Below are 27,334 nucleotides of genomic sequence, written 5' to 3' on the forward strand. Positions count from 1 at the left end.
AGGCGCGGAGGCTGCATCGCATGTCGACGCGCGGCGGCGTGGTGACTTTGCACTGCTAAGTTTTTTGCGCCCGTGCTAGAAGCTGCCGCTCACGTCACCCGCCCGAAGAGCCTCACATGACCACGGCGAACTAAGGTGACTTCAGGAACGATACTTCGCGTGGCGTGCAGGCAATCCCGGGCAAGCTGCGTGCGTTGTGATCGGAGTTCCGCGCGGGTTTTGGTATTCTATGATGGCAGCCGTAACGGGTGCATTAATAACGAAATGTTCATCGCCGAAGTTCTGGACCTGACACAGCGTGCAGCACGCGTGAGACGCAGAGCATGTGAGTGATGCTATGCCGATGCTGCTGTAGGTTTCACCGAGTTCACAATACTCGGTATTAAGTCGCAGTTGAGCTGACTGAAACACTAGGAGCCCTGCAATATTCTTTTTTAAATATGAAAACAACTTTTAATTTTAAACTTATTGTGTTTTATTGCCATCTGCAGCACATTGCTTAACGTGACCGTTAAGCGAAGGCTGGGCTGCCTTGAACACAGGCACCTAGCAACACTGCGCCGCGGCGACGCGCGGCAACTCGTGCATCGTTTGGCTGCGCGCCCTGTTCGTCCGCCGGGCGCGACGCGACGTCGAGCGAGCGCGGCGCTTGTGGACGCGTTCCAACGCGTTCGTCTGGTTGAAGCTTCACATGCTCCTACATGGAGTGGGCTTCGATCCGTACCTGGAGCCCGTGTACATAATGTAAATAAACCCTTTTTCCTTCATTCCTACTATCGGACGTACTCGTCGATTGGCTTGGTGGATTCCTAGCCCAAACGCCAGCTCGAGCCGCAAAACCGAGCATTTTTGACGTGCTTTTACTCCTTGCGACAGACAGACAGACGTCGGCAATTTTTGGTACTATCGATCGTGACGTCACGCTGACTACGCTGACGGATTTTCGCATAGTGGGGCATAAAATGTTTTCGCATTAAAACATGGAGAATCTGCTTTCGTCGACCACGGTGACTATATATGATGATAATGATGATCTAAAGAAATTGCACGAGCCCATTGTTAGGGATCGGCCAATAGACAGGTGGTAGCTAGATAACAAAGTTAAATATCTACAGTAGGCGCTATCGCTCCTCGCCGATGCGACTCCGCTTTCTCTTCGTATCCCACGCTGGAGCGGCGATGTTCGACTCTGGTTACGCGCCGCGTCCTGCCAAAGTATATATACACTTGTTTTCCTCGCAGGCGTTCAACCAACCAGGCGCTGAGCCGTGCACTCTAAACGGTTGCAGAAAATAGCGCATCTTTCTCTGCACAATCTCTCTCTCTCTCTAAGCGCTTGTAAAACGACTATGCCAATACAACACGGCCAGCGACAACAAACCCAGCGCTTTCTGTCAGCAACGCGCGCATCAGATATCGTTAAACCGCACTGGAAGACGACGAAGAGAGAACGCGCGTTCACGTGCACGCTCGCAGCCCAGCCGTCGCCATTTTGATCATTTCGCTCCAGCAAGCCGCTGCTGTGAGCCGCGAATCACGCTGCAAGCTCTATAGGAGGGGCTTTCCTCGGAAGCTCGCCGGTCCCCAGCTTGAGTCACGCTGCGTTCGCAGCGAGATCCCCGGGCATCGCATACTCGGCGCCGCGCTCAGCGTCTGCCTGCACAGCGCGTCTCGATCCCTGCAGCAACCGCCATGGAAGCGGTCACGTTTGCCGATACCGAGCAGGAGGTCACCTCGCTGTGAGTCACCGACGCCTTTTGTTGCTCAGCTCCCGCAGTTCTTCGCGGGTTTGAAGCATCACGAACTCGCGTGCACCGTGTTGTCTACGTGGGCGAAATTTTTACTCGCGCACAAGATTTTTTACCTTGAGCTTGTAATAAATTTTGCATCAGTGACAGTGTGAGTTACCTCTGAGCAAGTTTTCCAGAGACAACGGGGAAAGTGTCGCGCAAATTTCAGTCGGCAACTGCTCGAGCACTAGCTCCGTCGGGAGGAATGACATTACTGATGTCGCATACAATCGCCCCACGGCTTGCTGAAGCTTGCACGCGACCCAGCGGCATTCACCTGCACTACTTCCTCGCACCCCCCAACAAGAGAAAACCAAGTCATCATCATTACTTAGTACTGAGTGCACTGCCCATGGCGCTGCGTAATAAATGACGATGACTGGTTTATCACAGTTTTTGCTCAACGTACATTTGACAAATTCAGCCACAATCCGCAAACCGTGCTAAAGTATAGCGTTCAAGTATAATAATAATAATAATAATAATAATAATAATAATAATAATAATAATAATAATAATAATAATAATAATAAGAAGAAGAAGAAGAAGAAGAAGAAGAAAGTCGTATTTTTAAGCAGATTAACTTGAACGGAGCATTACGCTTGTTTGGAGACTTGTTCGATCGCCTCTGATCTGAAATATTTGCTGAAAAAAGTCCGCTTGGTGGCCCCAATTCGCTATAGGGGACCGTGATCCACACCCATAGATTTCGATTTTGTAAACGTGCGAGGCAACTGGGAGCGACAACTTTGGTGTCGCAAGATAACGATGCTGGGATGGAGAACGCGGCGACACATTCACGTGCGGCCGACCGTAGAAGTTTTCGCAACACCAGGGTGTGCCGAGAAATTTGAAAACCTTCTTGTGAAGCGCGCACGTAGCTTAAAATTGACAAGTGCGCACTGTGCGGCTGTACGCGTGCTTTCAGTCTGCCCTTCGTGCTAATTTTGTTGATGTTGCAACTCGGGGAACGCGACCGACGAAACGTAAGCAAGAGACAAAACGGAATAATAGGGCGCTAGGCTACACCTCAGTTCCGGCAAAAAAGCTAACGGTTTATTTCAGTCATTTCAGCGGTACTAGCTGCTGACTTCGAAGAGCAAAGTATAAAGATCCTCTAGCAAGTAAAGGCGCTATAATTTATTCCACTGAGTTCATATTTTGCAAAACTTGTCTGAGAAATTAACCCGCCGTTAGTCGGTAGGAAGACAATGAGAGACGCAAAATTAAGAGCATTAATTATAAACCAACTATAGGACGCAAGCAGTTACATGCCTGTGTACATTTCTGCTGGCTTCGCAGTTCTCGCGGCCACTTGTAAACGGGCGCTCGTAAATTATTTCGCTTGTCAGTATTGACGCCGCAAACTATATGAGAGTATGATTTAACGCCGCTACTTCCGCGCCGTCGACGCCACGGGTATGCGCTGTGGGATAGAGCTGAGTCACCACGGCAGCGCATACATGCTTCGATGGAAGGAGCCTTAACGAGTTGCTCATCATATGCCGAGCGTCTGAAGTGACTGCGCGAAAAAAGAAAAAAAAAAAAAAAGAAAAGGAAGGGACAAGTTTTGAAGGCTCTATGCGCATGCATGGAAGGATTCGGCCCGAAAGAAGCCGCTGTATCGCGTGCAGGCAGTTGTCTCGCATGAAAGTTCTCGCGAAGACCCCGAAATGAGGAGGAGGAGGAGGAGGAGGAGGAGGAGGGCTTTCATTCGGTGCATTTCTTTCGTCTCACGCGCGCCCATAGCACGCGTGCTTTCTCTTCGAGGGGCACGGGAGGAGGTTGGCGAGGGCGCGAGCACCTGTGTGGCGGCGGCGTAATGATGGAAGCTTGAAAGGCTAGCCTCTCGGTTGCGCGTTAAGACGAATGCCATCTCGAAAGGAGGCGCGCGCGAGTGCTCAACGGAAAACTCCTTTGCCGCACGGCAGGCGCCTGCCGCGCTGGCGAGTCGAGCCTGCAACATTTGCCGAGGGGCCGGCGACCCAGCGAGGACGGCGTGTATGGACTTCGCGTCGGGATGGATTTCGGCAGGTACTACTACTACTGTGAGGCCTGCGGTGCTGTTGCGTCACGGGAAACGGACCATGGCCTTCAATTTCGCGAGCGCGCGTGCGGCCTCCATTTGCTCGAAGGGGACGAGGGAACCGCTGCAGCGACTCGCCTGACGATACGGACACTTCGCAGCCGCGCTCTCCAAATTGTTTCCGAGTAAAGCGAGGTTAAACAAGAAAAGACCCATCGCGTGATGCAGGCGTCACCGTGGCTGCCGCGTGCTAACGCGGTTATATGATGCAGCCGTACGGCCATTGGCATCCTTCCGCGCGGAACCGTCGGAGCGCGCGCGCGACGGTCTTTCATTTGTTTCCTTGACCTCTGATGCCAGCCTTCCCGCTCAGCGGACTTAGAACGCTGTTGCCTTGCTCGTCTTTTTTTTTTTTTTTTACGGAGACGGAGACTGTTCTTGAAACCAGAGGAAGCTGTCAGCAGCACAGCAGCCATGACGAGTGACGCACCGTTTCTAATTTTCACACCGAGAGACGTTTTCTGCCTTCATTTCCGAGGGAGCCGCTGGAGACGCCAAGGTGGGCAGCGAGAGCCAATATGCGAAACCTACACCCGGGCAACAAAGGGAGTACTGTCTACTCCTTTTTCCGTACTAAGATCATGTCCCGGACTACCACTATTTCCGAGCGTCATCGAGTGTACTACAGCAGATTTATCGTGCACCATCCCAGAGTGCGATAACACTCGGCACCTAACTTCAATATGGGATAAGTAGTAAGTCCTGCAAAAGGAACTCTCAGGAACCCATTTGTTCTTAGTGTAGAGTGTCCGCGTGTATGTTTGAGCGTGCGAAGGATGCGACGGAGCGTGTTATTATTACATATTTTTTCCCAAAGTGCGGGATGAAGTAAATGGGCGTTCCAGTTACATTTGTGCTTCAACACATAAAATTCATTTTTGTTAAAAAAGTAAGTGCAACAGCAGTGCATTCTTACGGCGAGTTTTGATGGCGCATGACTCCACACTGGTGTCATTCCGGAAATTCACTTCAAGTGTATACGCCTTGCAGGCTCACCGGCTGCAATTAATAAATTGCAATATTTTGCCGTAAAGTAATTAATAAGTTAGTTTGTGAATTTTCGTTAATTAGTTTAATAAATGTTTCGATTTCTCGTGCAAGTAATGTCCCCATCTCTGAATTATTCCAGCTCAAGGACTAAAATTGTTTTTTGCGACAGGCGAAATTCCGGAAAACTTAGATATGACTACCCCGTACATGCAGAAACGCCCGTGTACTTAAATTTAGACGCGCGTTAAATAAGCAGAGCTGTCTATCAAAGATGTCTATCTGTCTATAATATGTCTATCAAATACGGTGTGTTGCTTCGATAGTTTAAATCCCGCAACTGGCGTTCTTTGGTCACAAGTTGCCCTTGATTGATGGAGCCAGTAAGCTCCATCAATCATTACAAGCCGCGCTATTTGATTTGAGTGTTGGTCCTCCTCTCACTGTGTTGCTGTAATCAACGATGCTGTGCTCCCTCTGCGCAGGACCCAGCAGTTCATCATGGTCAGCTCCATGTACTGCCAGCTGCTCGTCGTCATCTGCGTGGTGTTCTTCACGTCCGAGGTGGTGACGTTCAGGGTGCCCCTCTATTACTTCGAGGTGAGCGTTGATGGAAGAGTTTTGCGCCAAAGCGGAGCTCCGGTGGCGCCATCTGCAAAAGAGCGACGTGCCGACGTCACAGAGATGAAACGGAACGCTGACAAATGTAAACTAGAGCACCAGTGCTTTGCCCCACAGGATTTGAGAGCGGATTTCTCTAACCTGGTGCTAATTAGGCGATTTCTGTTAAATGGATATTGCTTAATTACTGGTCAGCTTCAAATCCGTGATTGTTTCATGTGTCCCAAAGTGAATAAGGACAACGTTAATAAAGGAAACTTGCGATATGTCACGCAAGTAACGTCCACCTCTTCCAATTTTTGCAGCTGATGTGACAGAATTGTCATATTTTTTTATTGCCTCTTTTTCTCTGAATAAGACGACCTTCGCTATCGGCTCGGGAATGACAACACGCTCGTCGCCAATGTCATCGTGCGGTACGATAAGGGTGGCAATTTTTGGCACGGGAGGGCCACGCAGAAATGTGTGCACAGTGGCATCGAAAATAAAACTACATTTCGACAGATGCAGAAAAATAGTTGAAGCACACTGTGGGTGTCTTCGTTTCTACTGCGTCACTCTTTTTGTTCATTACGACCAAGCAGCCTTTTCTGTTGCTTTATGGTGTGGGAAATTCATTAGATCCGCGACTAATCACCACGGTCAATCCTAATACTGAGATCATCCGTACTCGTTTCTATTTGTCTGTCTGTTTCTTTTTTGTGTAAGGAACCGGTGCGCCTAAAGCTTCGCAGAAATGCTGTCGCCCAGTTAACTGTGAATACCGTCGCATGAAGTACTCTTGTTCTTTTTTAAAGTTCGCCGCCTTCGTTTATCGAGAACAGTACGTGCCTCACAGCTGCATACAAACGTTCGCTCGATCGAACATCGTCAGCCCTGATATTGAAGCAATACTTTTCTTCGGTAGCGACCTGCCAGAAGCGTCTGGGAAAACATTCCAGCTGTTCGTGGTCGCACTTGCGTTTTCCTTGAGGCGTCGTGGTTTCCTTCACTGCCGCGTTTACTGCCGCGTTTCCTTTACTGTCGCGTTGTAAGGCCCCGTTGAAGACAGCGTGGATCGAAATTAAACATGGTGAAATGACAGTGCCCTATAAAATAGTCCAAAAAGCTGCTGCACGTGAAATATGAGGAATGTGGCGCTTACAAACAGGTTTGGCCACCGTTCACGCGAATAACCAAATTACGGGGACGTGTTTTTACTACACAGCCATTTAAAAATCGTCTGTGGCAGGTAGCATAATTTTAGTCATTGAACTGAATTACTAAAAAAGGCGGACATTACTTGCACGAGAAATCGATATGCACAACCGACGAGTTACCAAACTTACGCTACACATTGAAATTTACGAGATGTAACCGCAAGCAAGGCACATCTGCCCGGAACGAATTTTGTGAATGACACAGGCTTAAAGATATGCGCCATCAAACTTGTGGTATAATTGCACTGTTGTCCCACTTACTTTCTTTTAACAAAACGCCGTTTCATGCATCGAAAAACACAAATAACTGCCACGCCCACGTATTTTGTCGTACACTTTGGGAATAATTATCTAGAAGCTAGTGTCATCCTAAAAAGTCGTTCCAAGCAAATACGCTTTGCGAACTCAACGGCTGCTCATTCATCTCTCTATTCTTCGATTCTTCACGTGAAATAGCGTCGCAATTGCAGCCGTCGGAAATTGCTTTGCAATAAACTGTTTTTGGCACATCACCGCTCATTGTTTGTTTTTGATCGCTTCCCAGCTCGCTCTTATTTATTTTTTTCGTTTTCCTTTGCTATTTCTGTGTTAATTTCGCGGCGCGAAACCTATTCCGGTTGGCTGACTTAGCCCGCAAGAATTTTGAAGCGAAGACCCTGCGCACTGCGCCGACGCACTGCTCACGCGTGTAGACCCGCCGCGAGTGCTTATTGGCTTTAGCGTTGCGCTACTAAGCAAGAGGTCGCGGGGTCAAATCCTGGCAGCGGCGGCCGCATTTCGATGGAGGCGAAATGCAAAATCGCCTGTGCACTGTGCATTGGGTGAACCTTAAAGAACCCCAGGCGGACAAAATTAATTACGGCGTGTCTCAAAATCTGATTGTGGTTTTAGCACGTAGAGCCCCAGAGTTTTCTTTACGCGTGTAGCCATCTTTGTACGATATTTACTGGGTAGCATGCAAGATTCGCATAACGTAATCGGCTGAACTGTTTGACGTTCACAGTTTACGTAATGTTCTACGACACGGCAATTACAATTGCGAGGCGAGAGTTTTTCTTTCTTTATTTAAATCTCTCGTCAATTATGGAGTCCGGGTGTTGGATGCCTTGCCGCTGGTTTTACGAGTGGCGTTTGACAGGCGATTGTGCCGAGGAGGTTGGCTGCGCCACATGATTACTTGCGTTGCGGTGAAGCATAATGGTCGGTGGCAACTTAGGTTTCATCGCAAATGCTTCAATGTAAACTTCCTTCTCTGTGTATTAAACAATATGCCGAGCAAACTCTTTGCTTATTGCCAGCACACTGCTAGTTTTGTGGCCCATGGGGGTACGAGGCATTGGCATCGTCAATTTTGAACGGGGAGCATAGTGACTCGCTTTATCCGTACACCATAATGGGAGTACCCTTACAGTAGATCATTTTAAATACTGCGTTCGCGCGACTGGCCGCTCGAGGCACTTTGCGTGTATTCGCAGTCTTCTTTCACGCTCGAAAAAACACTTTTATGTAGCACGTATTGAGCAACAGAAAGCTGTATCGGGAGTTTTTCACGTCGCTCTACAATTTTCTCATCGACACTGTTCATCTACTCGTAAGTATATTGTTTGAGAAGTTGATTAACTAAATGAAACTATTTATCTAATTAGGTGGAGTGAGGAAAAAATAATATGAGTATCTGCAAGCGACGGCAAACAACATTACCTTGGTTCTGTCCACATATTTTTAATGTTTGGCTAAAGTTATGTGGGACACCCAGTATAGCAATATATACATACGAGCACCTGGTTCTTCCTTTCTCTCACCTTGAGCGATGGTACAATGTGCCCGCTGACTGTAGCCGCGCGCACGCAGGGCTTCTACATGTACCTGTACAGCGTGAGCCTGCTGTTCCTCCTCTACGTGTACATCTACCTGCTCCGGCGCTCCTCCCCGACCGGGTCCGGGGCCGCGTACAGGTGCCCCAAGAAGATCACCATCCTCGAGAACCTGCGACGCAGCGTGGGCGACAAGGCGCAGCCCAACAAGGGGCTCGACGCCGCGGCCGCCCAGAGCGGCGGTGTGCCGCCGAGGCTCAAGAAGCAACGCATCTCGGAGAACGACCGTAGCCACGGAAGCCTCTTCCTCAGGATCGGCGCCATTGGTACGCACCAGAGAGCGCAGGGAGCGAACCGCTTAGTTCCCGTTCTGGCTAGCTAATACGGCGGGACGCAGGTGATAGTTTTTCTCTTTGCTGTGCTAAATTTAGCATTAGAGCACCGTTTAGTAGATATTGGGGGCGAGCTCCACCAATGGAAAAGCTGGCGCCACAATCGGCGTGGCGTGGCATGAGGGATCACGTGGACACAGCGGCCGCGTCAGCTGCTTCGGGAGCGCCGAAGCAAGCTGAAAAAGAAAGTTTAAACTCCCATCTGCGCTGCGGCTTTAATTAAGTGGCGAGGCTTTACCGCCTTGGGTGTCTGCTTGACCAAATTTTAAATAACTATAATAGGCAGTGGCTGCCTTTGGAGGCGTGCAGCACGGTAGGTTACTGCAGTGCCGGACGTACGCAACGGAGCCTGGTGTCAGCCTTATTCACACGTAGCCGCAGGACAAGCAGCTGCGTGAAGCTTGGCTCGCGAAACTTAGAACCGGCAAGCAGACATCGCCTACAACTCGGGTATGCAGCAAGCACAGACGCGAGGAAATTTCTGCTACGGCGCCGGGACTGCGATGTTCGGTGAGTAGCAGAAAACGCGCACTGAGACGCTCGCCCGCGCCTGCTGCCCGGCTAATGTCGTGACGGTTTGGTCTATGAACTTGTTGATGCTAGATACTGGCAAGTTCACTGGAACGGAAAGGGAGCGGTAAGACGCACATTAAAAAGAAGGCATGACATATGGTCATGTTTGTATTATGAATTAATGCACTGGATTACGAAAAAGAAGCAGAGGGAAATCGCACGCTGAGAAGACCGATAAACATAGAGTGCGACGCGACTTGAAAAATAATATTGAAATGTCCGAGAATTTAGAAGACAGATAAAGATTGAATCGTCGCGGCGGCACATCACAGTCGCTGTAGGCGTCGAATTTTCTATAACGAAATCATTTTTTGACAGCTCTGATAGCGTCCACGCAACAATGGTTGCTAGTGTACTGTCAAATGCTCATATGCTGCGGCCTAAAGCTCACAGCACGGTGCGAAAACGCGCTCGCAGCGAATGCAAAACATTGTGCGCGGACATGCATGCAGACACGCAGTCGGTTGCTGCGAACCCGTGCGATCGCTGCATTGAGGCTTCGTTCTGTTATGCTTCATTTGATTATACAGACAGCCCACTATAAGAACATATTTCACATAGTTTACTCTCAGTGTTTGCCTACCTTTCACGCCAGAAGCCGGTTCGGGAGACTCCATCGCGGCGACCGCCTGCAGTGGCGTTCACTGTACGTATTCGGTAAAGAGATAGCGTCTGTAAACGATTCTATGCTTTCAGTTTGCCCAAGATTATTATATCGCCAGTCAAAAACTTCCCTCGTTTTGAGAGTACTTACATCAATGTCGAGGAGGGCTGCCGCTTGGTGTTCTCATTGAGCGCCGTAAGCGAAACCTATGAAGAGCGCGCCACGTGATCCATCATACTACGCAAGGGAGGCTCTTCCGACAGATGGCGACTCCGTGAGTCCTCGCCCCCAATATAATGCGCAAAACGGTTCTGAATTGGCACACGAGGTGTTTGGAATATCAGCTTGTATTAAATTTTACAGCAGACAGAGTTTTTTTTTTTTTTTTCTTTCAGAGTTGCTCGCTAATTACTTTTCTGCTGTAGCAACGCGCACAATATTAGCCGCACGCTGAAAAAAAAGATGAAATGAAGCATGTCGTACGCCCGAGTACCTGGTTCCGCCGCTTTAGAAGAGTGGTTGTATACCACAATCTAGTCACGCAGAAATCTGCATAGCTGCGACATCGCTTCCGAAATATTTGGCACGGCGCGTTAGTTGCTCCTAAGCGGAGATCTCGGACTTAAACCCAAGCCGCGCGCTTATAAAAGTCTCGTCGCGCTCGCTAGATGTCGCCGCGAAACTCCGCGTTTCCACGTGTGAAGGCAGAGAAAAAGTACTCTGTAGCTGCATCTTGGCACAACGATGTTAGTGATGGCTTTTTAGAAATTAATGGAAAGTCATTTCACTTTGTAGCATATGTTTAGTTTGCTAAATGTTTTCGCAGATGTCGAGGATTGCTTCTTACTAAAATTTGTGCATTTAAGCGCAATTAACGGATATCAAACACCATATGAACCAAGAGTATTTCTGACAGACGATAGCAGACGGCGACGCCATGTGCAAAAAGTGAGCACACAAGTCGTGTGTGTGCCACGCTGCACTGTTGCCGTGTGGTGGATGTTCTTTGCAGCTCGTAACTTTGAGCGGCGGTGAAACTTCCATTATTGTTGATCACGTGACGTTTGAAAGCAGATATTTTTGGCGAAACCAAAGTTCCTCTATTCCCATTACGGCTGTAAGGGTATTACCGTTCTGACATGATCTACGCTCTGCATTTGCAGCCTTTGGCCTGGGCACAATGGTGTACAACGGCTTAGAGTTCGGCTCGTTCTTCGAAATTCCATCCACGTCGCCCTGCTACAGCGTACTGCTGGGAATCAACCCTGTCCTGCAAATGGTTTTCACATTTGCTCAAATGTACTTTATCTTCATGAACGCAAGGGTGAGTACGACAATGTTGCCTTACAGTAGTGTCCAGCGCTGACTTTGACGCCTTCCAACTGAATATTTCAGCTGAATATCCACAAGTTCAAAGTGGTTGCCAGATTCGGCCTAATGCACGTCGTGGCCACCAACATATGCGTTTGGATACGCACTCTTGGCAAGGAGACTCTGCAGGAAATAAACGAGCACCACCTCAGAAATGGCCGTGGAAGCACACTGGAAGAACTTATCTTGCCATTCAGGGGTAAGTGAAGCCTACAATATATACTCTGTATGGAGCAACTCTGGCCTCCTACACTATATTGTCACCGGTGTAACCCTAATAAAGATGTGAACTTTCACATTCAAATATCACAGGCGCAATAGTTTTGTCGTTTCTACAAAATAACATTGATCGGGGTAATATGTATACCTGCAGGAGCAATATACCGGCTATCCAAGCTAACGCTAACCAAGCTGTTGTGAAAAAAAGAAAAGTAATAAAATACGCGATGCAAGATACATTTATAAACATATGACTGATGCGACCGATCGAACAACTCAAGTCTTATAGCCGCATCTAGCACAGTTTTCTTTTTCTTCCTTTTGCTCACAACAGCTTGGCTAACGTTAGCTGGGACACCATATACTATGCAGTTCCGATTTCAGTACAGCAAGAAAAAAGATAGTTGAGCATGCACGCTTCTTTGGTCACACAGTAGAATGACAATGTCGCACCCGTCGTACGGACTCTTGGCAGTTGCGTGCGCGCGTTCTTGCTTCCGTTCAGTCAGCGTAGCCATCGCGCGTGGCGGTGACGCCGCGACGGTATCGAACTTGCCGGTGTCTCTTGGGAACTGTTATGGAGCACGGTGCAACAGACTGCAAGTGCAGTGCGGTTTTGTGCGCAGTGAATCCTTGTCACCGAGGTAGCCTAGTTGGCTGGCGCCCCCCTCCATAGTCTTTTTAGGGCAGAACGTCACCGCAGCGAGATTTTCGCACTGAAAATTTTTTGTTCACAGTTTGAGCACAGCTTCTATTCCTGCTCGCTTTCAATAATGTACTCTCGCCCGTGAGTAATTCGCTGTTTCCCGTTTCGCTCGCAGTGCAGCGAAGCCGATTCTCCCAGGAGAACGCGTCGCAGAACTTCACCAACCCGTGCGAAAAGCAGGACATCATGGGCACCATCGTGTCCGACTCGTCCCCTTTCCTGTACCCGTTCATCGTCGAGTACAGCCTCATCAGCGCGGCCGTGCTCTACGTCATGTGGAAGAACATCGGCAAGGACCCCGTGTACCACGTCGAGAACAGCCACGACGACGGCATATCGCGCACGTCGAGCCTCCAGGCGGGCTCCAAGGTCAACTGCACGGGCTCCAGCAAGGGCCTCTTCTTCGGTCTCCTCGTACTCGTCTGCTCTACCATCTGCCTCATTGTCTTCTTCGTGCTGATCCAGCACGAGCGGTACGCGATGCTGGCCATCTACCTGTCGGACCTTTCGCACTGCGGCATCAAGGTACTGACCATCGGGGCCATAACTATCGGTTTCTTCCGCATCAAGTCGCTCCGCTTCCACCCCGACCGGAAGGACCACCTGCGAAGCATTCTGCTCAGCGTTGCCGCGTTCGGGCTCTACGTTTACGCCATGTTCGGCATCATAGCCGGGAGCCTGCTGCCCAAAGACCACATCCCGAACCTTCTGGTCATGGTCACCAGCATTCTGACCATCGTCCAGGTGACGATGCAGTCGCTCTTCATCGCGGACATAACCTGCCGCATGACGTACCTGCCCGAGCACGACCACAGCAAGCCGGGCCGGCAAGTCATCACGTTCCTGCTCATTGGAAACCTCACACTTTGGATCATCTACACTTTCGAGAAGCAGAAGGTCGAGGCCAGCCCCGTGCAACTTGGCTTCTACGGGTTCATGGCTTGGACGGTTATCATACGGGCCTCGCTACCCCTCAGCATCTTTTACCGGTTTCACTCGTCCGTAACATTCGCCGAGGTCTGGAAGAACTCCTACAGGAACATGGGTAACTGAAATTTAAGGGAAGCGAAATACTCAAGTACCATACAATCAAAATCGCAATGTGTTGTGCTGTCTTTATCTGTAGCATACACAAATGCGTTGTTTGCAGCATGGAAGCAAACATTAGGCCCTGGCCAGATGCTCGGTGACAATGAACAATCTGGATTTGATGCTATTTGTACCATATGCGTTTGTGACCAATGATAAACGCCAAATTCAGCAAGCATGTAGCTTAGTTTTTCTCCTGAGTGCGTGGTTTTATACCATAAATGGCTTGCACTCGGGTTCCTCCTTGTCGTGACAATGATTGCACATTGCTACTTTCCATTTTGTCATCAATGAAGTCCACGCAACTTTCCCCCCATAGTTGACAACGTATGGTCGCTCATTCAAATGTATATATCATAGTTGTGTATGTGATGCGCTCTTGTACATAGGTTAATTACCATTACTTGGACAGATGTCTGATCACCATTCACACACTCATTACCTGCAGTTATGAGTAGCACCAGAATCTGCTCTTCTGCAGGTGCTTCATACATTACAGATGTTCACTTGCCATGTGTTCCTTTGTCTCCAATATAGATGTATGACAAATAAAGACTGATTTCGTCTTTAAAGCTGTTCAACCCAGAGTCTTCGTTGTACTAGTGTGACACTCGTGTTGAACAAAGGAAGCTTCAGCCCTATGTTAAAGGGCCCTTCAACAGGCCCCATAGCACCCGCCGTGGTTGCCCAGTGGCTATGATGTTGGGCTGCTGAGCACGAGGTTGCGGAATCGAATCCCGATCACGGCGGCCGCATTTCGATGGGGGCGAAATGCGAAAACACCCGTGTACTTTGATTTAGGTGCACGTTAAAGAACCCCAGGTGGTCGAAATTTCCGGAGTCCCACACTACGGCGTGCCTCATAATCAAAGTGGTTTTGGCACGTAAAACCCCATAATTTAACAGGCCCATAGCAAATTTTGGTTATACGCTGGAAGTTGTTACGTCTTCTCTATTGAGCGTTCTGCCGCAAAAAAAATTTCAAATCGGCTCATTAATATTCAAGATATAGATATTTCAGTGCCGCGAACCCATGATTTCAGCAGGCGGGCTCCACTGCCAAGCAAGACGCGCTCTCCAATCGCCCCGTCTAGCCTACACAAGCGAAATTCCTTCCCTGCGTTCTCCCATACCGCACCTGTAGGATACCGTGACGCATACGTCACAGGCCCCGCCTTCATTTTTTTTTTTGCTCCTTACATTTTTTTGGGTGCTAAGCACTTCCGCCGACGGCGTCGCGCGCGAGCTGTTGTCTCGTTCGCGCAGCGCACGATTTTGCGCGCTGTGCACAAGGAAACATGACTAGCGGTATAATTCAGTGCTACAGGAATACTGAGGCAGAACAAGCGGGTCGCAGTGCATGATCACGCGCTGGAACACTGTAGAAAATGGCATAGTTTCGGTACCGGCGCACGTGACCGCACGACCGTGAGAACAAGCAGACGAAGCGGAATTACATCTCTCTTGCTTCGGTGCGAAGTAAAACAAAAAAAAAAAAACGCAGACATTCCGTTTGTGTGTTTTATTATTTCTCTAAACTTCAGTTCGTCAATTCAAGGAACAGATCGCACAGATAACAGATGTCTAGAATACTTCTCGAAGTCACGTGTCACCATGAGTGACGTCATACTGCGGACGCCAGTGCGTAGGCGCAGGCACACGAGTACGTCATACTCCGGCTTGGAGCGCGGCGTCCGCGAGGAGAAAGAAAAACTGTTTTCGGTTTGAAATTTCAGATCCTTCCGCGGCGCGTAGCGACGTAATACATTGCGGACACGATCGTTATCGCGCAATGTATGCTCTGCGCTTGTCAGCTCAAAATAGACAGACCTGGTGAGGGGCCCTTTAAGGGTGCCCGTTCCTGCGCTGAGCATCGGCGTGGCTCGGCGATACAACCGAGCGAACGAGCACAGCAAAAGATGAATGCGCGAACGCGGAGCGCAGCGGAGGATGAAATACGGCGACAGCGCGAGAAGGAAAGCGGAAGGGGAACGTGCAGCAAGGAAAGCGGTGGAAGTCACTTTGAAGCACCACCAGATGGCGCTGACGTCCGCGCATCCGCGGCAGCGGCCGTGCGGGGAACGAAAAAATGAACCAGAAAGCTCGCCTTCGCGCATAGAGTTCACCGCAAGCATTTCCCCGGTAAAGATTGCGGTTGCAGAAGCTGCAGTTGCTGGGGAAGCGGCAACTGTGTGGCCAGTCTAAATATAGCGCCGCGCGTCGTGGCTCTGCCGGTTGGTGCAGTGATCGGTGCGATGCCTCAATATATCGTGAAATGAAAGAAGCGTATACAGCTGCGCTGAAATTTCGCATTGGGAGTATCGTAATCGTACGTGATCTTTTTTTTTTCGAATTCTAGTATAAGCTGAGTTGGAGGTAGTTGTGGCACTAATGCGCGGCTTTCTATCTCCTTTGGTCTCCACTTGCGCGCTGGAAGTTGCAAAGGAGTAAAGTTACTGTATAGTTACTGTTGCCCTTTAGAGATATAGGCTCTAAAGGGAGTCCAAACAGTAACTCTACAAAGGGGCAGGGCCCCGGGGCTGCCTAAGGAAGTGGGACATTTTCTTTCATTTTAGAGCGCAGCTATTCGGTGTCTGTTCCTGCGGCGAGCATCGGCGTTGTCCCTCGTAACCGAGCACGGCGAAGGATGAAAGCGAACGACGATCGCAGCAGATGAAAGACGGCGATAGCAAAGAGAACGCGAGGCGGAAAGCGGAGGAGGGGGTATGGCGAAAGCGTGTGAAAAGCGTGCCGCGGAAAACTGGCTTTGCGGCGACGATGGCTACGAGATGACGCCAGAGTAGCGCTCATCGTCTGTACGGAAACAAAGCGCAGCATGAGCGGAGCTTTGTTTGCGTGTCTGCGTGTCAGCTGCTGTGAATCGCGCCCACACGTCATCCACGAGCTGCCTCTCGCGATCTCCCGATTAGCGAAGCAGTCGCGCCACACTTCGCTCCGTTTGCAACGTGCCACATGAGACAGACTGACCGCGCCAGCCAGTGTACCGCGAAATGAAAACACGTAGAGCCGCGCTCAAATTTTGCATTAAAGAGTTGGTGATTTTTTTCCCCCTCGGTTAAGAGACGCTCGTGACGCTCTGGAGCGAGCGGACGTGTTTTTATACGCTCCGCTCTTCGATCCTGCTCGAGGCCCGTTACTCGCCATATAGGCAATTGTTCCCATGACGTGATGATATCGGACAGTGCTCCCCGACTGTCGAAGCCAATTTTTGTGCAGGTGGGTTATCCACTGATCACTTTAGCGGTTTTTTTTTTTTTTGCATCGCCAAGTGTACGGGAACGCTGGGTCGTGTTAGACCTAGCGTCCTCCGACGTCCCTCAGCAACACCGCCCTAACGCAAGCCCTTTAAGATAAGAATGGAATACTCCGTTGCTGGTGAAGACGTCTCCCCGGAACAGCTCTCGGAAGAGGGCAGCGAACGAGTCCTGTGACACCACCAGAAGTACAGCCACATCGGATCCAGGCAATCCACCCGCGGCTGGAAGAAGCAACGCCAAGATGGACGCCACATGATTCAAGCTCATCAAAGGCGCCTCCGAAATATCCTCCGCCGCCAGTAAGTCACCTCTATACGCACTCGCAGGGCCACCCTTCCTCGCCTTCCGGCAGACTACCATAACGTAGTCGTGCGACCAAGAGGCTTTGAGCTTCAGGCTTACAGCCCAAGAGCAGTTCATCGGGCAATCGCCATCTCAGTGAATATAGACCCTGTACTCGTAATAAAGGAAAATTGTGTTCAACTCATACAACAACACGATCACTATCGGCACCAAGAATCCCGACCGTTTGAGCAGTTATCGCCGTTTGCAATCCGTCAATCTGGAAAGCAAGGATTTTCCGACTATGGCATATGTTCCATCACCCGTCGAGTCTTCCAAGGGTATTATCTACGGAGCCTATCACCGGGGAGAAATGCCCGATGAAGTGCTGGACGCTGTAATAAGTCGCAACCTGGAATTGCCAATAATTTCTGCACGAAGGATTGGCAAAGCTCGTTCCGTTTTTGTCACACTTGCCGGCAAATCTGTGCCTTTCGAACTTTACCACGGGTCGGCATTGTTAGAGTGCCATAAAGACCGAGAAAAAGTCGAGACATTCTTTAATTGCCGCATGATTGGACACCGCGCTGGTGTCTGCAGCAAGCCGCAGCAGCAGCTGTGCCACAGCTACGGCGAACAACACCCACCGCCAGGCCCTGACGAGCCACCCCACTGCACTATAAGTGCATTTTTGTGGAGGCACACATGCAACAGGGAGCAAAAACTGCAAGTACAGCTTCGCCGATCAACTTAAGCCCACTGCGCCGAAGAACCGGAACTCCAAAGCTGGACCACGACGCGAATCAATACCAAGACAAGACGAGTGAACAAGGAACGCAGTACGCTGTCCGTGACCGCTCCAGCTCGTTTCCACCTCTACGCGGAAGGTCGCGATCTCCTTCCCGCGAAAAGTGGTTACAGCAAGGGACGGGAAGACACAAGAAAGACCGAGAAACAGGTGAGCTGGGTAGCCATTGCAGGGTTCCCCAAGACATGTCCCGGAAGCAGGAAAAAGATAAAATTGACTCCCCTTTTGAGGAAATTCTGCAGGCCATTCGAAACATAAATAAGTGCCTTGACTCTATGAATCAGTGGATAGCAGCTAATCAGGCTACCACTATTTATTTATTTATTTATTTATTTATTTATTTATTTATTTATTTTAAGTAGCTGCAGCGCCCGAAGGCATTATTGCAGGGGGGAATACACAGTGTACATAAGCTCGACAAAATACAGAACTGGTCAACCAAAAAATAACACAATAGAAAAGTTTACGCCGCTACAAGTTCAGCAGAAATGCTCTGAATGATGCTTCAGTGCGACAATCAGCAATTTCCTGCGGTAGCTGATTCCACTGTGATATTGTATGTGGAAAAAATGAATGCTTGAAGACGTTTGTTCTACAAATAAGTTTTCTTATTTTTAAAGAGTGATCCCTTCTGTGAGATAAGAAATGAGGAGGTAAAAGGTAAGTTTCCCTATCTATTTTAACCATACCGAAATAAATTTTAAAAAGCATTTCTAATCTCATGTTTTGTCTGCGTGTGCTTAATAATTCCCACCCCAAGTTATCCTTAAGTGCTGTAATACTAGAAGTAAAATCATAGTTATTACACACAAAACGGGCTGCGCGGTTTTGTACATACTCAAGCATATTAGACAGAGTTTTGGTTTGCAGGTCCAGGGCCATACAGGCATACTCTAATATGGGTCTTACGTTCGAAATATAAAGTAGTTCTTTAATTTTGGGAGGAGCTAACCAGAAGTTGCGTTTAACAAAATTTAGCATTCTACAGGCTTTCGCTGTAACATATTCAACGTGCTTAGTCCAAGTTAAATTCAGCAACCTATTCGCCAATCCGCCAGAATTCTGCGTTGGTAACCCGCGCCCTAGGACCATGGACTACCAAACCATGGACACTACGGGCAGCAGCAATGGGCTCAAACGCCCTGCAACCTCCGATAGGGAACCCCCAAGCCAAGAAGATGGCGGAAGCCCCTTCAGATAAGGAACCCTCATCTAAATCTGTAACCATGCCAAAAGTCGATGCCAAATGTATCAGTTACGTCAAACAGCTTGAGGAGAAAGTTGAAAACATGTTTCTCAGCTTTCACTCGCAAATCATGCAACGACTTGAATCCCTTCAACCAGTGCAAACCCCGCTTCCAGCACAGGTAATTCAACCCCCACGCTTAGTACTCCCGCCCCCCAGCCAACATGGCTCGGCGCACCCGGGCAATTCAGGTATGGCAGTGGAACTGCAGGGGATATCGAAACGAAAAATCGAACATGCAGTTCCACATCCAAAGCCTTCAAAAATCTCCCGACATTATATACCTTCAAGAAACTAACGCCGTCGTAAAATTACCTGGCTATAAGGTTTTCCAGTCTCCCATTGATGACCGCAGAGGACGACTCCCATCCACTGCAATTCTCATTCAGAGAGAAATATGGTAACAATTCAGCACAACATAGACGGAACAACAGTACCTCATACACTCATCGAAATCCTTCCACAGGGTAAGGAAAGCATTAGTTGCTTTGTCCTCAATCTATACAGTTTGCCTAGGGACAAAGGCACTGAGCCTCCAGGTCTGATTCAGAAGGTTTCTAGAATAGCAGGAAGAGCCAAACTCCTTATAGTGGGAGACTTTAATGCCCAACATACCGCATGGGGCTACGGAAAATGCAATACCAAAGGAACCAAAATTTGGATTGCAGCACAAAATATTGGCCTCTCTTTTCTCAATGACGTGCCAATTGCCACCAGAATAGGCAACAGTGTCAGTCTCGATACATATCCAGACTTCACACTGCGCAGAAGCATGCGGGATATTCGATGGTCCAACACAGGTATCTCACTTGGCAGCGATCATTATGTCATTCCAACCACTTTCCAAATACAAGCCAACCCCCCCCCCTCCCCCCCCTCAGAAGCACCTCCAAAATCACGGATTGGGACAAATTTCGCAAAATTCGGGAGCAAGCCTCTCCAACCGATATACCTAATCTGGAAAATTTGATCTCCGATCTTGCCTCGGATGTAGAATGTGCCACCTCGATGGCACCTGCATCTGAAGAGCAACACACCACGGACAGTAAATTACTATACATGTGGGAGGCGCACGCCACTGCAGCCTTCTCAAACGCTGGAAAACACAGCGCTTCAATAGGACACTCCGTGTGAAAATTGTTCACTTAGAAAGGGAGATATAACAGTATACCCTTGAATTGGAAAAACAACAATGGGGCCGAATTTGCGATAGCATGACTGGATAATTAGGAACCAAGAAGACGTGGCTCCTACTCAGGCACCTCCTATAGACCCTAGTACCACTAAATCAGCCCAAAAAGATAAATTGGCTCGACTTATACACCAGTACCGTGTACACAGGACACACTCATTAATGAACTTCAACAGCGATATGTAAACACCACAGGCAATGGATCGCTGCCAGACTACGCCTGATTGGACAATGCGTATCTAGACAGGGATATCGAGGACGCAGAAGTGTGGAACGCGATAGGCCAACTCCGCACAGGCTCAGCACCTGGAGCGGACGGAGTAACTAATAAGCTTCTCCAAAATTTGGACCCTAAGTCTATTATCGCAATAACGAATTTCCTCAACCATCAGTGGAAATCAGGCACCTTCCCGCAAAGCTGGAAACATGCCACAATTACTTTCATCCCCAAGCCTGGCAAAAAGCTAGCGCTAGAAAATTTGAGGCCCATCTCTCTAACCTCTTGTCTTGGCAAGCTAATGGAGCATTTTATCCTTAATAGTCTTCAGAACTACGCTGAGGACAAGGCCCTCATCCAGACACAATAATTGGTTTCAAGGCAAATTTATCCACCCATGATGTCATGATTCATCTTAAACGGGACATCATCGACAGAGAAAAAAACAAAACATACCAGAGCTGTTCTGGGCCTTGACTTAAATAAGGCCTTTGACAACTTCTCACACAGAATAACCCTTGGAAATCAAAGTAATATTAACCCCGGCATCAAAACTTACAATTATATTCGATCATTTCTCTTCAAACGCGCAGCCGTTATAACAATAGGAAACATAACAACCGCCCCGATAACGTTAGGCACATAGGGTACTCTATAAGGCTCGGTCGTTTCACTATTTCTATTCAGTTTAGCGCTCATCCGTCTTCCAGGTATACTTGCCGAAATTCCAAATTTGAATCGCACCCTCTACGCCGATGATATCACTCTCTGGAGCAATTAAGGCAACGATGCGGAAATCGAGGCAACTCTCCAATTGGCAGTTGATCAAGTAGAAAGTTACGCAGTACAAGCAGGACTCACCTGCTGGCAGCCTAAATCTGAACTCCTTGTCATTCGAGGTAAGGTCAGAGATAGGCGGGCACACCAAGCTCCCATACCTATCACAGTTAATGTTAGAGGCCAGCCCATACCAGAAGTCCAGACACTTAGGGTATTGGGTCTATTCATCCAGAGCAATGGCAAGAACGCCGAAACCATCAACATGCTTTCTGCCTCCACCCATCAGATAATCCGTCTAATCAAACGGATTGCAAACAGGAGAAAAGGCATGAAGGAGAAGGACCTGTACAGATTAGTGCCGGCCTTTGTTCTTAGCCGCTTCACCTACTCGGTGCCCTACCTACAGCTCTAGGCTGCAGAAAAGACGAAACTTGAGTGCCTAATCAGATAAGTATTCACAGCGGCATCAGGGTTACCCCACTATACATCTACAGAAAAATTTCTCCAACTCGGCATTCATAACGCGCTCGAAGAACTCTGCGCCGCCCACATCATCACACAGATGGCGAGGCTCACGAAAACTAAAACAGGCAGAAGTATCTTCGCCAAACTAGACGAAAACGTAGAACCACGAATAGATGAACCAAAAGACCTACCCACACCCAATCAGGAAACGGCTCATCATTAAACCTCTTCCCAAAAATATGCATTCCGTGCACCACGAGGGTAGCAGGATTACCAGAGCTCTGGCAATCCATAAGGCATATAAACAGTAACCGGGTGTAATCTACGTCGATGCGGCTGAATATCTAGCTCCGAAGAGAGCATTCGCAGTGGCAGGGATTCCGCCTTTCCGCCTCCATCCGTGTACGCACATCCGCAATGGCTGAGGAGGCGGCCATCGCTTTCGCCACCACAAATTCACAGTCAGATATTCAGTGATTCCAAGACGGCCATACACAATTTTGCCCGGGGCAGAATTGCTGAATCCACTCTTAATATTCTTAGTAAGATCACCTCCCAAGATAGGGATATTGAATGATTTGGGTACCGGCGCATTCTGGCAACCCTGGTTCAAACGAGGCGGCTCATCAAACAGCCCGAGGTTTAGTCGGGCGGGCGTGGGCACTTCCGCTCTGACGACAGCCACGGATAGCCTAATTTCATTTCACAATCTAACCTACCACTTCCGCCTTGAACGAAGGAGGTTTCCGCCCCCACATAATAAGCTCAATAAAGAGCACGAAATCACCTGGAGGAGACTGCAAACAAACTCCTTCCCTAACCCGGTAGTTCTCTCCCATACCTTTCCATCACAATTTTCTCTTGATTGAATACTGTGCGATGAGAGAGCTACGCTCAACCATATACTCTGGGGATGCAAGGAAGATCCCCCACCTCCAGAATTAGAGGAAATCCCGCTTCCAGATGACCGGGACACCCTGCTGCACAGCTCGGACCCGGGCATCCAAGAGCGGATCCTCAAGCGCGCCTATATGAAGTCGCCAGTAGGCTTGACCTCTCTCTCTCTCCTCAGTTAAGGCGTGCGGGCCACGCTCTATCGACGCGAGATGGGCTCTCTGCCCACTGATCTCTATCGCGTGGCCATGCGCCTGTCACTCACAGCATAGAGATTCATACAGTAATTATTGTAAGAAACTCTATGACCCACAGCAACCAATCGGAGCACGTGGTTCTCACAGCGTTTCGCCGGCAAGAGGGCTCGTCGCGGCACCCCATGACGGTCGCGGTACCTAAGCGGCGCAGCACATAGCCTTCGAGTTTGGAGGCCAAGCGCAGCAGACGCAGCTACGCGGAATGTTTGCAATGTGCACGACAGGACTGGAGTGCGCGTTGGCGCTCGTGTGCTCCAATCTGGCCGTGCTACGTTAGCTACGTGGTGTGGAACGGCTTTGTCCTGCACCAACTTTAGCGGATAGCAGCCACATACAAAATGCGCATGTTGAAGCGCTATTAGGTGATGTCTTCCACGCAGGCACGTACCCAGGATTTTTTTTCGGGGGGAGGGGGGGGGGGGGCGACATAAGGTAACTTTTCTATGCAAATGAAGGGGGGGGGGGTACCTTTACTAGTACAAATGTGAATAACGCCCACCATTCGCCATAAAAACGCGCAGACCCACAACAGAGAAACGAAATAAAGTGTATTTTAGAGGTACGCCTGCGCGATGCACCTCTCCTTTACTTGGCAAACAAAGAACCACGTCCAATGGGCTCGCGCAGGAAGAACACTGCCAAGAACAAATAAAGAAGCGAAAGTGTAAAATAAAGATTACTTTAGTAGAATAGAACTTAAAAAAAACAGCAGTTGGGAACAAAGGCACACGGACCGCACGGAGTTGTGTTACTCCGCCAGCCAATCACAGAAGCAGAAGAAAGCAAACATGAGGTTAGAACGATTGCTGAGGGAAACCCAAAATCACCTGAGCGCGCTAAAAACAGAGAAGGTACCTGCAGAGGCTCCCAAAAAATGCAACACCCACATCACTCCTCCTGCTCCTGTGCCAGCTGCATCTGGTCAGGAGGAAGAGGATATGAATGTTGATTTTACGAGACAACCCCCTTCCAAACGTAAGGCGGGGGAGACCGACCCGCTGGCGAGCTGCAGCAAAAGAAAATTGAAACGTGGCTGATGAAAATGGACAAGGAGAACGAAACCATGAAAGCAGGATAGCTACAGAAAGGAGCAGTCGCGCTATTACAGGCGCAAGTGAACCAACAATCTTGCAAGATAGACGCCCTAAGCACGTCGATGGATACCTTAGGCACGACAATAGCCAGGCTGTGCGAGAAAATCGGCGCCATAGAAGCGATTCTTAATAGAAATGGATAAAAAATCGGTTTAGAAAAATACCTCCACATTCTGGCAGTGGAATTGAGGAAAAGAGCGTTGCTGCAACAATACCTCGAGCTGCAACAGGAAGCACCCGTAGTCACAGTCGTGCAGGAAACGGAAAAGGCCCCTGTTAGATTATCGGGTTACCAAAGCTTTGACAGCGGCAAGGGGGATAAATGCCGAGTCGCCACCTTCGTAAAGCGAAACATTGCAACCATTGTCCATGATGTCTCCCCCAGCGAGGCAGAGGCTGTTCTCGTTGAGATTATCACACGGAAGAAAAAATAGAGATAGCATATTCCTGCTGAATGTGTACAGCACACTCAAGCAAAAGAAAATTAAATTCATTACTTTATTCCACAAAGCACTCAAAGCCGCAGATGGGAGACCTCTCATCATTATGGGAGACTTCAACGCGGCTCACGAGGAATGGGGATATACATACAGGGACCCCAAAGGCAGACGAATATGGGAAGATATACAAACGCTAGGGCTTACTCTACATACTGACCCATGCGTCCCTACGCGCACAGGCAACAGTATAACGAGGGACACTGCACCCGACATCACGATAAGCCATATGGCGGGAACAGTAACATGGAAAAGCACAGGACAAAATCTAGGCAGCGACCACTTTATTATTTCGCTCACGCTAGGAAAAGGCGTCCAAACACGCCTCATCAAACAACCGAAATTAACGGAGTGGGATAAATTGAGAGAGATAAGAAATGAGGCCTCACTGCCGGACGATATCTACAATATCGACGAGTGGACACACATCCTTAAAACGCATATAGGGGAAGCGATAACAACTATAGAGGATGAGGACGCACCCCCAGCACTAGACAGCAAACTGCTGAACATGTGGAGCAGAAAGAGTAACCTGGAGAAAAGACTCAAGGCACAAAGATGGAACATGAATATCAGGCGCGAACTAGCCAGACTCAACAAAGAAATAGAAACATATGCGATTAAGCTCAACGAGCAGAATTGGTACAGCAAGTGCGATGAGATGGAAGCCAATATGAGTCTCTCCAAAACATGGAGCCTTCTCAGACATCTAATCGACCATAGTAAATCAAAAATGCAAGCTAGTACAAACCAGGTGAGAGCGAGGCATGGCTTTGTTGGCACAGATGCCGAGCTCATTAGCGAGCTCCAAGAGACATATCTTAGAAAAGCAGAGAGCGAGGTGTTTAGGGACTACGAGGGACCTCCCAATCCAGATCTCGATGCCCCCATCACCACGACAAAGGTTAGAGCAGAGATTAATAACCTCAGAAAGAGATCGGCCCCCGGTCCGGACGGGATAACAAACACAGCTCTTAGGAATCTAGACGATGAGTCCATCATTGCATTAACCAAATTCATGAACCAGGTGTGGGAGAAAGGAGAACTCCCAAAAACATGGAAACAGGTGGACGTAGTCTTTATTCCCAAGCCCAGGCAAAGTACCCTGCTTGAACAACATGCGACCAATCTCCCTCACCTCGTGTGTAGGGAAATTAATGGAGCATGTTGTTCAAACGAGACTGACCAGGTACATGGAGGAGAATGATCTCTGGCCGCATGAAATGGTTGGATTCAGGCCAGGGCTCAGTACACAAGATGTCATGCTCAGGCGTAAGCATGATATCCTAGACCGATACGACTCAACTGACACCAGGACGATCCTAGGTCTCGACATCACCAAGGCATTTGACAACGTTAGCCATAAGGCTATCTTGGTAGGCCTCGAAGAGGTAGGTGTGGGACACAGGGTATATGCATACGTCAAAGACTTTCTGTCACAGAGGGAGGCGAATATAAAATTTCTGGATGTAAAATCCCCTCCCATCACACTTGGGAGCAAGGGAACCCCGCAAGGGTCGGTGCTATCACCCTTCCTATTCAACATTGTGATGAGGGGTCTCCCGGCGGAACTCAATAAGATTACCTAGGTATACTTTGTGGCGCAAAATACATTTCTGGAAAAGGGACAGAAGAAAGGGAGACAGTGAAGCGCCAAACTACCAACTGTTTAATGACAGCCTGAACAAACGTATAGAAGAAAATACAACTTCCGCTCATGCGCAGATAGCCAAGGTGGGACAGAACAACGTGGTCATGATAACATACTTTGTATGAAGCACATTTCTGCGGAATATAATACGATAGATGTATCGCTGACACAATCAGACCCTTTCTTTTTAATATAAAACGCTTCCAACAACTCCCTTGCAGTTTGGTCCCTACTTCTGCCAAGAATCAATACTCGTTCAAAGCATGGTCTACAACCACAGGCTTTACAGTGCGCAGGAAGATGCGCGTTCTCACTCTTGCCGATGCTATTAGCGTGCTCCCTCAGTCTGTCATTAATGCAACGTCCCGTTTGTCCGACGTATGACTTGCCGCAATCTAGGGGTATTTCGTAGACCACCCCTTCGACGCAGTCTCTGAAATGTTTGGCGTGCTGCTTCTGGCAGCCCCGCGGCCCCTCGCGTGTGATCCGGGGGCACAATTGAGCTAACTTGTTGGGAGCGGAAAAGACAACCGGAATGCCATATCTGGTAGCAACCTTCTTGAGGTTATGGCTCACACGGTGCACATAAGGTACTACTTCTGGCTTTACTCGCTCCCTTTCCTTCGAGTGCGTTTTCCCACTCGCAGCAGTAGTTTTCAGCTTCTGTAGGAGGGACTCGACCACGGCATTTAAGACAGACTGAGGGTAGCCTGCTTTTTGAAGTCTCTCAAGTTGATGGAAAAAACTCGCCTGCATTACATGCACACATGACTTGCACAGAGCCGATTCCAGGCAAAGTAAGGCGATTCCACGCTTCACAGTTTTAGAGTGCGCTGAGTCATATTGTAGCAATTCTTTTTTACCTCGAGGGAGGTACGCACAGCAAACGTGATCACTCTTAAGTGTTAGGTTAAGGTCTAAAAACTGCAACGAACTGTCCTTCGGAAGCTCGTTAGTAAAAGTAAGTCCTTTTGCGTTTGCTCTAAAAACATCCAAAAGCTGCTCAACCATTTCATGGCATGGCAAGGGGCATCTATTGTCAATAACAACTAAAAAATCGTCAACGTATCTAAAAACTTTAAGAACATTAGGATGAGATGAAGTGAAAACACATTGTAGTGCGTGGTCAAAGTAGGATAAAAAGATGTCACATAAAATGGGTGCTACACGTGAACCAATGCAGATGCCCTCTTTCTGCAAAAATATGCCATGTTCAAAAGTT

At 48.8% G+C, this 27,334-nt stretch overlaps 1 protein-coding gene across 4 annotated transcripts in view; it reads left to right on the forward strand.

The window, feature by feature from the left end:
- OtopLa (proton channel otopetrin-like a) overlaps positions 1-14,023 on the forward strand; it is a 41,810-nt gene extending 27,787 nt beyond the window's left edge. For 2 of the 4 annotated variants that reach the window (XM_050182611.3, XM_050182612.2), the window contains 5 exons: positions 5,349-5,463; positions 8,535-8,823; positions 11,230-11,390; positions 11,462-11,636; positions 12,478-14,023. In XM_050182611.3, coding sequence (XP_050038568.1) covers positions 5,349-5,463; positions 8,535-8,823; positions 11,230-11,390; positions 11,462-11,636; positions 12,478-13,415 — 1,678 coding nt within the window. In that variant the 3' untranslated portion in view covers positions 13,416-14,023. Of the gene's footprint in view, positions 1-1,514; positions 1,740-2,388; positions 3,825-5,348; positions 5,464-8,534; positions 8,824-11,229; positions 11,391-11,461; positions 11,637-12,477 lie in introns of those variants that run through there. The other 2 variants (XM_050182613.2, XM_055073446.2) reach the window with 2 other exon arrangements.
- Positions 14,024-27,334: the final 13,311 nt, after the last annotated feature.

The sequence above is a fragment of the Dermacentor andersoni genome, chromosome 4 (genome assembly GCF_023375885.2).
Source record: "Dermacentor andersoni chromosome 4, qqDerAnde1_hic_scaffold, whole genome shotgun sequence".
NCBI lineage: Eukaryota > Metazoa > Arthropoda > Arachnida > Ixodida > Ixodidae > Dermacentor > Dermacentor andersoni.